Source organism: Portunus trituberculatus, chromosome 24 (assembly GCF_017591435.1).
Source record: "Portunus trituberculatus isolate SZX2019 chromosome 24, ASM1759143v1, whole genome shotgun sequence".
NCBI classification, from domain to species: domain Eukaryota; kingdom Metazoa; phylum Arthropoda; class Malacostraca; order Decapoda; family Portunidae; genus Portunus; species Portunus trituberculatus.
Window position 1 is genome coordinate 10,868,755 of NC_059278.1, and position 12,057 is coordinate 10,880,811.

Genomic DNA, 12,057 nt, shown 5'->3' on the forward strand with positions numbered 1-12,057 from the left:
GAAGTGTTGATACACCCTTTATCTAAGTTCATCTTGCACCAAGACGGTGCTCGAAAATCTGGAAAACCAGTCATATGGTGCTAATACGCAGGAAGGGCAGCAGATCAGAGGCAGCGAAATACAGCTCAATCTTTCTGCTGTCAATAGTGGGGATAGTCCTGCATGATATAGTGACGATGGGCCACACGTCCCAACTCGAAAGCCATGTACCGTATTAACAAAGATCCAAAAGTGTCGAAATTTTTCCCAGACTGGGACCTAAGAATTCATTTCAGCACATGGGAAAGTCCATACCTCTTCTGGTGCTAAATATCGCCGGCGCCTTTGACCATGTATAGCATGCTGGCCTGGTGGAGCGATTACCTGCGGCTGGAGTAGGCGGCGACCTGTTGAGCTACTGCGAGACTATCTGCAGTAGAGGGAGATGTGGATGGTCCACATCGGGAAACAGTCTTCCACTCAAAAACAAGGTGCAAGTGTTCCAGAGAGCAGTGTACTGAACCCACTGTTCTGAAACGTTCACGTTTCAAAGTAAATCTCGTCCCGAGCGCACGCCGATGATGTCACCTTGTCGCTGCCTTTCTCACCAAGGGAAGAGCAAGTGGTGACGGTTCACCTCATCACCTCACTACGCCGCCTTGAGGACTGGGGACACAGATGACAGGTCACCTTCGCACCCGCTAAAAAAAAAAAAAAAAAAAAAAAATATATATATATATATATATATATATATATATATATATATATATATATATATATATATATATATATATATATATATATATATATATATATATATATATATATATATATATATAAAATAGAAAAAAAAATAATATCAATAAATAAAAAAATAAGAAAAAATTAATAAAAAAAACAGCTGCTCGTCGTGCCCACGTCTGCTTACGACATCCGCCCCATCCTCAATGAGGCACAACTGAAGCCTCAGGAAGAGCTGCAGATCTTGGGCGTCACTTTTGATAGCAATCTGACTTAGCAGGCACACATCAGTCAGATTGCCAGGTCAGTAACAGGAAAGTTGGCTTGCCTCTGAAGGAAGTCCTACCTCATGGACAACAGGGGACGTGAGCTTCTGTATAAAGTCGAGTTCCGCTCCTCTCTCGGATACTCCCGCATCGCCAGGGGCAGAGCGGCGTTTTCCTACCTTGTTGTCCTGGACTTTATTTAGCGGAGGGTAGAAAGACTAACAGAGGACGAATTTCCTGAGCAACAAGTCAGCTTCCACTGCCTGCACAGTCCGTAGCACCACAAAGAGGTGGCGGACCACACCATCCTCTACAACAGTGGTTCCCAACCAGGGATCCATGGAAGAATTTCAAGGGGTCCATAGAGATTCTACTTATTTTTAAATTTATTATACTGTCAAGTAAGAAGAGAAAGTTCTCGGAAGATTATCTTCAGTGGGGGTTTACTTCGATTCAAAAAAATAATGTAGATCTCCCACAGTGTGTCATTTGTTTTCGTATCCTGGGAAATGATTCACTGAAGCCTTCAAAATTACAACTTCACCTGACCAAATGCCACCCTGAGTATGCTGGGAAGGAAAAGGATTTTTTCAAGAGGAAAGCTGATGAACTGAAGAGGCAAAACTTGATGCGACTGGTAGCTTCCAAGAGAAGAGAGGGAACATCGTGGAAGCATCATACAGAGTGGCTTATTTAGTAGCACGGAAGAAAAAGCCACACACAATTGCTGAAGAATTGATCCTACCTTGTGCAAAAGAAATGGTTAGACTGATTCTTGGAGCAGAAGCAGCACAGAAACTAAGTGATGTATCTCTTTCGAATAATACTATCCAGCGAAGAATCAGGGACATGTCAGGTGATGTGAAAGATCAGATTATTGAAGAGATAAAAGCATCCCCCATTTTTGCTATACAGGTCGATGAATCCACTGATGTAGCAATGGCGTGCCAGCTGTTGGTATACTGCCGATACCTGTTCAAAGGCATAATAAAGGAGGAATTTCTTTGCTGTCAAAATCTTGAAACATCAAGTACGGCCACTGATGTGATGAATGCTGTGTCATCGTTTTTTGACAAGCATGGTTTGAGTTGGAATAATCTTGTTGGAATCACAACTGATGGAGCTCCAGCCATGCTTGGGTCGAGGTCGGGTTTCAAGCAAAAGTAAAATCCAAAGCACCAAATGCAGTTGGTGTGCACTGCTTCATTCATCGGGAGGCTCTGGCTTCTAAATCGCTTCCTTCTGGGCTTCTCACAATTTTCACTGGTATTGTCAAGGTCGTGAACTATGTGAAAAACTCTGCCCTCAACACGAGACTGTTCCAGCAACTGTGTCATGACATGGAATCCGAGCATAGTTCCTTGCTCTTTTATACATCCGTCAGGTGGTTGTCTGCAGGGAGATTTTTGTCCCGCTTCTTCTCTCTTCGCCAGGAAGTTGAAATGTTTCTTGATGTACAGAAAAAATGTGACCTGTTGGAGATATTGAAATCAGAACACTTTGAGCTCCGCCTTGCTTATCTTGTGGACATATTTGAAATCTTCAACCAGCTGAACTTGAGACTCAAGGAAAGGATTCAAACTTGCTCAGCCACTGTGACTCAATACATGCATTTTGGCCAAATTGGAGCTGTATAAGAAGAGAGTGAGTGTAGGAAAATTTATGATGTTTCCATCATTGAATGAAGTTCTTGCTGATGGTCAGCTTTCAAGTACCTTGTCCAAGGAAATCATGGACCACTTGTCTCAGCTAGATGATGAATTTCGCCGTTACTTTCCTGACTTGAGCCCTCAGCATGCAGGATTAGCAAAAAATCCTTTCTTATGTCAGGTTGATGATGTGTTAGAAGACGCACAAGAAGAGTTCATTGAGCTTCTCCATGATTCAACAGCCAAGAATGTGTTCCAGTCAAACTCCTTGTCTAGCTTCTGGTGTTCAATGATGGAATCATATCCAAAAATAAGTGATCTGGCAGTTCGAGTTCTTTTGCCTTTTGCTTCAACCTACCTGTGCGAAAGTGGGTTTTCTTCATTACTTGCAATAAAAACAAAATCAAGGAACAAGCTGTCTGTGGAAGATGACTTGAGGTGTGCACTGGCTGCCACTGAGCCAAGGATTCATGAGCTGGTTGCTCAAAACAACCACAAAAGTCCCATTGAGAAATATAAAGTGACATACTTTTTCGCAACCAATGAAAAGTTTCATTCACTGCTGTTTTGTGATTTTTGTTGTATTCATACAGTTTTTGTGATTCTTTTTATTCATACATGTGCTTGCAAGCTCAAAAAAGGGCAAATATTATAAAGATAGTTTTTGCACACAATACCTACAACTATAACAACATTAACATAACATTTTTCCTATGTGTTTTACTTAAATCAAAAAGTGCTGAACGGAATGTTTTCTGATTTCATATAAATAAGCCTACATCTTAATCAGCATAACAATGGAAGGCATTTTACATTAATATATTCATTTCTTGCAGAAAAATCTTTTATTAATTTTCTTGGCTTAACCTATTTCGTTGTAGGGGGTCCACAGGTGAAACAATGACTGGAAAAGGGGGAACGGGACAAATAAGGTTGGGAACCGCTGCTCTACAAGGAACAGGAGCAATGGTTACCTCCCCTGTAGGAATTCCGTTTGTCTCACGCCACGCTGAGGTGTTCAACAGAGCCGCTTCCACCCCACCTTTAGAACTAACTCCAACCATCACCAAAAACAATTTTTGCAGAGATTTGTGCTGTGGTGGAATAGATTTCTGGTCCTGTTCAAGTGCCCAGATGATCTTGGCGTTACAGTGCGCATAGGCTAGAAATTCAGTGTTAGTGAACTAGTGGTTTAGTGAAATGCGTGACATAATACAGATTCGACCTCAAAAGTGAAATGATATTAGGTGTTATTATATATGATGTATAAGTGACAATATATGTAATATATTAAGGTGTAATTTTAATTAATGATTGTATAAATCAGACAATTGAGTGAATTTTAAGATAGGAGGTACCCAAAATACATTCTTTCACCTGTTAAAAGCCCTAATTTCGAAAAAGGTGTACTATATATTAATGAGAGAGAGAGAGAGAGAGAGAGAGAGAGAGAGAGAGAGAGAGAGAGAGAGAGAGAGATTCTGATTCCGATTCTTAACTTTTATTTGCAAGAAGTAATGTACATATATGTAAAAGAGACTTTGTTGCCCCAGGCCAGTCTCTTATTTTTTTACACTGTATGAATGCAATAAAAACTTATAATTTGCATTTGTTGATATCGTGATTTCCTTTGTATACATACAGATGCATGAGCGTTCATTAAGTCGCATCACAAAATTTGGGTGAGCGTCGCTCGCTAGTGTCTCTTGTAGGACGATGATTATTGATGTGTCATGTGTGTGTATATATACTGCAGGAGACTTGTTGCCTTGCTGGTCACCCCATAGATGTTCCATTATAATATTCTTATAATTTTGCTTCTTTCTGTTGGTGCGGATGAGAGCGTTGATCTCTGTGGGTTGTGTTGTTTCCGTTCTGTGATTTGGTGGACGGCTGCGGTGGGTTGACTGTCAAGTATGAGAGAGCGTCGGCGCTGGGTTGGTTGTCAGTGGAGGTTGATGCGGTGGGTTGGTTGACAGTGAGGACTGATGTGGTGGTGAGTTGGGTACCAAGTGCTGTTGGTTGGGTGTTAGTGGTGGCAGGTGTGTGTTGTTGTTGGTGAGGTGAACAGTCAGATCGTTGGTGTCGTACTTCCTGGGTGTAGCGTGACCTGATGCTTGTGTTGGAACCACACTCTATTGTTGACTAGTGTCGACCACCATGTGTGCGATGGAAGGCGCTATTGTGGTCTGAGGTAGTGTTTTGTTTTGGCTGGTTAAATTGCACAAGAAGTTCCTTTGTAGCCACTTCCATTAGTATCTGGTGCAGTGACATGTTTTTACTCTCGTATACCTTGAAACTATTTCTGTAGCCTCGCTCATAATACTTCCTACTGTTCTCTTTGTTGTTCTTTTATTTCTTGCTTTGCTGTCTGTATCTGATCCTTCAGTTCTTCAGTTCTCTCGTCTTTCTATTTGTTTCTTTAATTGTACCTATAGTTCTTGTTATGTTCTCTCTTGTTTTTGGAATTGTTCTTGTTGTGTTCTCTCTTTTTTTCTAGAATTGTTTCTGGAATTGCATTCTCGACTCTTCCAAAAGTTCTGCCAACATGTCTTTCTTCTTGGTTATCTGACCGCGAGTTTCCATATTGAAGAAAATGCCGACTCCTGACACCAGTGTTACGTTAAGCATTTATGTGTGTATGTGACTTCATCACAAACAGTGTTCGTTTACTGCAATGTCGTCACTGAGAGATTAGTAACAATCTGTGGAGAGAAATGCGCAGGACAGAGTTTGTGAAGTTTAATTCCTTGTGTAAGTGAATACAACAGTAGCGAGTCAATCACTGTCTCTGCTCTTATCATTCTTCTCACTAAATCACTGATCTTACTGACTTACTTCTTACAAACTTGTCTTCTAACTCACTGTTCATCAGCTTACTTCTTCTCTTCTTCCAACTTAACAGTGAGTACTACTTAATACTGAGTCGTGTTGACTCATTACCTACCTGCTTATATACAATGTCTATTCATTTAGAGATTTCTACTACATAAAATAACCTCAATCATCTTGGTTACATCACATAAGAGCCACAGAACTACAATACACAATACAAAATTAAACCAAGCAAAACAGGACTTAAACAAGGCTCCGCCAACCTGCGGCGGGGAGCAAGATGGGATACACCTCGCCCGCCCCTTCTACCCTGGGGTAACGCAACTCCCGTCAAGTTTTCCCGCGAGTTTTCCAGGCACTTCCGGCACAACAACAACAACAACAACAACAACAACAACAAAATAATAATAATAATGATAATAATAATAATAATAATAACAATAATGATGATAATAATAATAATAGTAATAATAATCATAATAACAATAATAATGCTAATAATAATAATAATAGTAATAATAATAATAATAATAATAATAATAATAATAATAATAATAATAGTAATAATAATAGTATTAATAATAATAGTAATAATAATAATAATAATAATAATAATAATAATAATAATAACAATAATAATAAAAATAATAATAACAACACAAGCCAACAATTTTCTACTTTTTTTTGTGCTGACTCAAGTTTAAGACTTGTCCTTGGATAATTTGGGGTTACTGAGTTTAAAAATGGCAGCGGTTTTCTTCTATCACGTCAATTTAGATTTCTATGGGCTGGTCCATATTGGCCCCACCTGTAACCACATAATCAATTATATTGATACATTATTTTATCACATATTTAGACATCTGCTTATATATTCATCGGTATGATCCTAATGGATGGAGACTATAGATAGCTCGCAGAAGTCTAAAGTGTGTATTATTCTATAATGGAAATTTATTTCGAGCCATTCCTATTGGTCACTCGCTTTACTTAAAAGAGAAACATGAACACATAAAAGATGTATTACATTTACTCAGGTATGATGATCACAAATGGATCTGAAAATGGTCAACTTTTTATTTGGGTAACAAGGAAAGTATACAAAGTATCCATGTTTCGTAACCTTATGGGATAGCCGAATGAAAGACAAACATTGGAAACAGAAACTCTGGCAAGTAAGAAAATGTTTGACTGTTGGAGAGAGGAATACATATCATACACCAACCACTTCTTGAGCGAGAGAAAATCATCTTCCCACCCCTCATATTAAGCTAGGGCTTATGAAGTAATTTGTCAAAGCTCCTAATGTGGAAGGTGACTGTTTTCAATTGATATGTACAACATTTCCTGGCCTATAGGCTTTTTTTTTTATCATAACGTATAAGTTATGATAAAAAAAAGGGCAGGTGTTTTTGATGGGACACATATAAAAAAAATAGTGAAATATCAAAACTTCTCAACCTCAATGAATATCGTAGAAAAAAAGAGCATGGAATGCATTAGTAGTTGTAGTGAAAGGATTTCTTGGGAACACAAAGGCTGCAAACTACAAGAATTTGGTCGAGTCATTGCTTGCAACATGAGCATAATGGTTAATTTCCTCAAGAGCCATCTCAATGAATTTCCCGCTAATCTTGGGGACGTGAGCGATGAACATGGCGAGTGATTTCATCAAGATATCAAGGTTATGGAGGAGAGATATCAAGACCCATAGAACACTCATATGATGGCCGACAACTGTTGGAGAATTCAAAGAGACTGTGTAGACATTGAACACTCCAGACGCTCTCTTAAGCGGAAATTTGTTCCATAAATGTACAATTATGCTTGTTTTACCCGTTATGCTTGAGAATTAAGTGGATGGATTCGGTAGTAGATGTTATCTTACGTTTCACTTATCATTTCAGATCTTATTGATATTAAATCTTATGGTTTTAAGGTTAAGGACTTAGTAAATTATGCGGGCCAAATAAATATTATGTATCATTTATACATTATATCACAAAATGTGGATATGCTATAGAATAAAAATCTGATGTGTTTGAAAAAATTGGATACCATATTTGAAATCATCACCTATAAACTAGTTGACCCCTTCAATACTGTGACACAGTTCTACCTTGAGTTTGGTGTACGATTAGACCATTTTATTGGCATTACTAAGGATACATGGAGGTCAGAAGATCTACTACTACTACTACTACTACTACTACTACTACTACTACTACTACTACTACTACTACTACTACTACTACTACTACTACTACTACTACTACTACTACTACTACTACAGAATACCTCCACCCCATGTTTATTGATGCGTCAATTAGGGCTCCACTACTTGGAGGTCATTAGCCCCAACTCTCGCTAATGACTGTGGCATCCAACCATATCTAATACTCTATAATATAAACATTAGTTGTTAGCTATAAATTCACTCTACCTCTACTCTATCTACTCTTATGCCACTCTCCACCACTGTAGCCTCGCAGTCAAGGCCACTTAAATCTGCAGGTATGGGAGTGGAATGCCTTGTCCCCCTGAGACACAGGAGGGCTGATCTGAGGAGGAGAATGAAAGACGGCACCTCATCCATGCGACGACATGGCTCCTTGGCTGGTGCTTCTTTTCTGCCATTAGGTCGGCTAGTCTTGAGTAGAAGCACTGAGCCTTGGAGCCCATCCCGCCAGATGTGGTGAAGACCAGAGGTGTGAAGCTGCCCTGGTCAACGTGTTGGATTCTCTCCCCATACGCTCGGATCTTCTCCTGCTCATTCTTGCGGTGGGCGGCCTCCAGGAGAGTTCGTGGTGACAGGCGGCCATCGGGTCAAAGATCCGTATGTCCATGAATGCTTTCTGTCCCTTGTCCAGAACCCTCGTGCGCTGACGTCGACTCGAGCCTCGTTGGTGGTGTTGGCTGTTCTGTAGCGCAGGTGCTCGCCGTCTAGCGGTAGGAGGGTCGGTTCAGTGGAGACATCGTGGCACACCTCCTGAGCATGCTGGCGGTCAGATCTCTCACCTCATCGTGCCTGATACATACGAATCCCCTTTTGCACGTCATGGTGTGGTTGACGTCATTGGGGAACTACACACACAGGTACTGGGGAGTCCTTCCACCGGCCAGCCGTACCTCAGAGCAATGGCGTCGACAAATTCTTGTTTGTTGAGGCTGAAGCCCTTCGCTCCAATGGGCAGTGACGTTAGCCAGTTAGAGGCTCCTGTTTCCTGTGCAGTGTGGATTTTTCTCACTGTGGTTGCAGGCAGGATGTTTATCAGGTCTTCGAGACAGTTTCGTTGATGTTGTTGCCTGTCTCTAGATATAATTCGTCTTTGCTCAGTGACTGCACTTTGGGCTATTTCACCATGTGCGTCCTGAGCAATGATCTCTGTGAGGGACCTGGTGAGCTTGAGGGAGTTGAGGTTCTCCACAGTCGCTAACTTCTTAGGGGAGGTGATTCCCATCCCGCCCAGTCTTGGTGGAAGTTCGAGCAGCGCCCTCTCCCCATCTCCGATGGTGTGGGATCTCAGTAACGCTGGGATGAAGGTGTTCCTTATCGAGACCTCCAGTGGTGCAAGGAGAGGGCTGATGCCTGGGATGGTGCGCATGGCGAATCTCCATCGATGCTGCAAGCCGTGGGTGTAGGCGGAGTAGGCTGCATGAGGCTCAGTCCTGGCCATGTCAGACAGGACCTCCACCTCATGTATCCACTCCTTCACCTTCTCTCCTATGTATTCCTTCTTGAACTCCTCTGTTCCGATGACAGCACCCAAATGCCGCTGTCCATCCTTTGTTATTATAACTCCACTGCCACTGAAGCTATCCACTGCACTGTCATAGTGTTCAGGCTTTACAATAAGGACGGACTTAGCGGCACTGGGTGTGTACCCTATGATGGGACCATTATCGTTCACTAAGCCCCACCATTTTTCAAGTCTGTTATTTTGCCGGCCCCTGACAGGTCATCCGCGTACGCCACTTGCTTCACACTCGTTTTCTCATATGAGATAACTTGTTGCAGCACTGAAAGTCCGAGGGCGTACATCGCCATGGCCACTGGGTCACCTTGTGTTGTCCCTTCCATGGACTTTAACACCTTAACACTATTACCACTATTACTACATATGTACAAATCCGAGGGGTCACTATATGTGTTTTCTACATAGTGTGCCAGAGAGGGACATTTTACTCGAATGTTATGAAGCATTGTTTTTCTGTTAATAGTGTTGAAAGCGTTTTTGGCGTCCACTAATAACACCGCTTCACAATTGTCTTCACTGAATATTTCCCTCATAGCGTGGATGGCGGCTTCCTCCTGCCTGCTGTCCTGCACACACTTGCAGGTTCCCCGCTGCCCTCCTCACGTCGTCCTTGACCACCGTCATGACGCATTTACCCACGATGCGTCTTATCACCTCGCCGATGCCAATTGGTCTGCATCCCGGCTTTTTGTCCAGCGGGATTAATCGGCATGCGGTGAGAGCCTCGACGTGGTGACAATTTGTGGTGGCAAGCTTCCTCGCCAGTGCTGCCAGGGCGCCGCATAGGTCGTTAGCGGCACTGCCACAGAGTGCGCCGCTCAACAGGCGACGCCACCCTCTAGCGTCTAGTCCTGAGGGACCAGCACTGCCGTGTGTCTGGAGAGACTTCTTCCAGATCATCTCTCCAGTTATCACCTCGTAGATGACATCATTGGGCTTGCGGAAAGGCCCCTGCATCCTGAGGCCCTCTTCGTCACTGGGGAGGATGTTTTCCTTCAGCAGGTGGATGGTTTCCCTGGTGAGGGGCAACACACCACCTGACTGCTGTTCATTAAGTGCCCGCAGAGCCTTGGACACCTGTCCTTGCCGCATATTGCCAGCGAAATTACGGGCTTTGTCTTCCTGCCTTTGTTGGTTTCCTGATGGTCTTGGCAGCCTCTTCTGGATGGCTCGGGCTTCCTCCAGGAGCTCATCCAGTTGGTTGTTCTGCCATAGACCCACTCTTCTTGCGACGGCTTTCACGTTTTCCGCCACCTTCGCATTCCTATGTGTCTTTTGAAAGAAGAGTTTTGGCAGTGTGAAGAATAATTTCATCGCATACGGTGCGAGGGGTGACTCTTGTAAGTAATTGTTGAGGAGGATGACCATCTCTTGTACAATTTTGTTGGTGGCTGCACACTTTGGTGGATCGAACAGATGACATGTAGACCACCCAGCTAATTCTATGTAAGTGTTGTTCACCCACATGGTTGTTTCTTCTTCTGTTAGTCCTTTCCAGACTAAGTTTCTCCTCCCGTTTGTATGTCTCGCGGCGTACACGTTGTGTTGCGGTAGCGATGGGGTGTGTTGTGACGGTGTTGATGGCAGGGCAGCCTCCCCTCCCATCTCTGTCTCCATCGTTCGCTCCTGTTCCTCATCCTGCTGGGATTCCTGGCTGTCCCCCGGCTCCTCCTCCCTCTCCCTGCCCTGGTGGTCACGTCCCAGGGGGTTTTGGCATCCATCTCCCTTTCTACAATTTATACACTTTTGTTTTGTCTCACACATTGACAATTAACACATCTGTGTTCCTCTTTTGTACACTGACAACATCTTCTTTGTGCAGGTGGGTTAGACATTGTATTAATAACATGACATTATTAGAAAGAGAGAGAGAGAGAGAGAGAAGTGAAGGAGGGAGGGAGGGAAGAGGTAGGAGGGAAGAGTGAGAGAGAAGGAAGCAGGGGAGAGGGAGGGTAAGAGGAGGGGTAGGAGGAAGGGAATAGGGAAGGAAAGTGACAACAGAGAGAGAGAGAGAGAGAGAGAGAGAGAGAGAGAGAGAGAGAGAGAGAGAGAGAAGGGAAGGAGGGAGGGTAGGGGAAGAGGTAGGAGGGAGGAGGAAGAAGGAAGGAGGGGAGAGGGGGAAGGAGGGAGGAAATAGGGAAGGGAAAGTGACAAAGAGAGAGAGAGAGAGAGAGAGAGAGAGAGAGAGAGAGAGAGAGAGAGAGAGAGAGAGAGAGAGAGAGAGAGAGAGATGAGGGAGGAGGGAGAGAGATAGGGAGAGAGAAGGGAAGGAAGGAGGAGGGATGGTAGAGGGAGAGGTAGGAGGGAGGAGGAGTATGGGAGGGGAGGCGACAACAGAGAGAGAGAGAGAGAGAGAGAGAGAGAGAGGAAGGAGGGAAGGAGAGGAGGAGGGGAGGGTAGAGGGAGGAGGAAGAGGGAGAGGAGTGATAGAGAGAGAGAGAGAGAGAGAGAGAGAGAGAGAGAGAGAGAGAGAGAGAGAGAGAGAGAGAGAGAGAGAGAGAGAGAGAGAGAGAGAGAGAGAGAGAGAGAGAGAGAGAGAGAGAGAAACATTTATGGTAAATATGGGACTTAGATATGTATTACAGGCACTTTACTCAATATTCCCTACAATGTTTAGCGGCAGTAGTAGTGGCAACAGCAGTCTTAGGAGTACCGTTACAACAGTTAAAGAGTGATAGTATATTACTACTGAAAATTTAATGAAGATCTGTACTTTTGGGTACTCACGTGGTGTGCATGGCTCCAATAAAATCAAACAGAAAGATTTATACCTAGTATTATAACAGAGATATCAGTCTATAATATATAGTAAGATTTATATAGAAATAT

The 12,057-nt window shown here is 43.0% G+C and overlaps 1 protein-coding gene across 1 annotated transcript; it reads left to right on the forward strand.

Moving 5' to 3' along the window:
- The first annotated feature begins 2,717 nt into the window (after window positions 1-2,717).
- LOC123508166 (protein ZBED8-like) lies at window positions 2,718-3,801 on the forward strand. The gene is made up of 2 exons (XM_045261701.1): window positions 2,718-3,155; window positions 3,721-3,801. Exons 1-2 carry the CDS (start codon window positions 2,718-2,720, stop codon window positions 3,799-3,801), a joined length of 519 nt encoding a protein of 172 aa, XP_045117636.1.
- The last annotated feature ends 8,256 nt before the right edge of the window (window positions 3,802-12,057 follow it).

Coding starts and splice junctions, on each gene's coding strand:
- LOC123508166 (XM_045261701.1), top strand. CDS start 2,718: ATGGACCACTTGTCTCAGCTAGATGATGAATTTCGCCGTTACTTTCCT. Junction 3,156..3,720: donor GTCCCATTGAGAAATATAAA/GTGACATACTTT, acceptor CAATTTTTGCAG/AGATTTGTGCTGTGGTGGAA.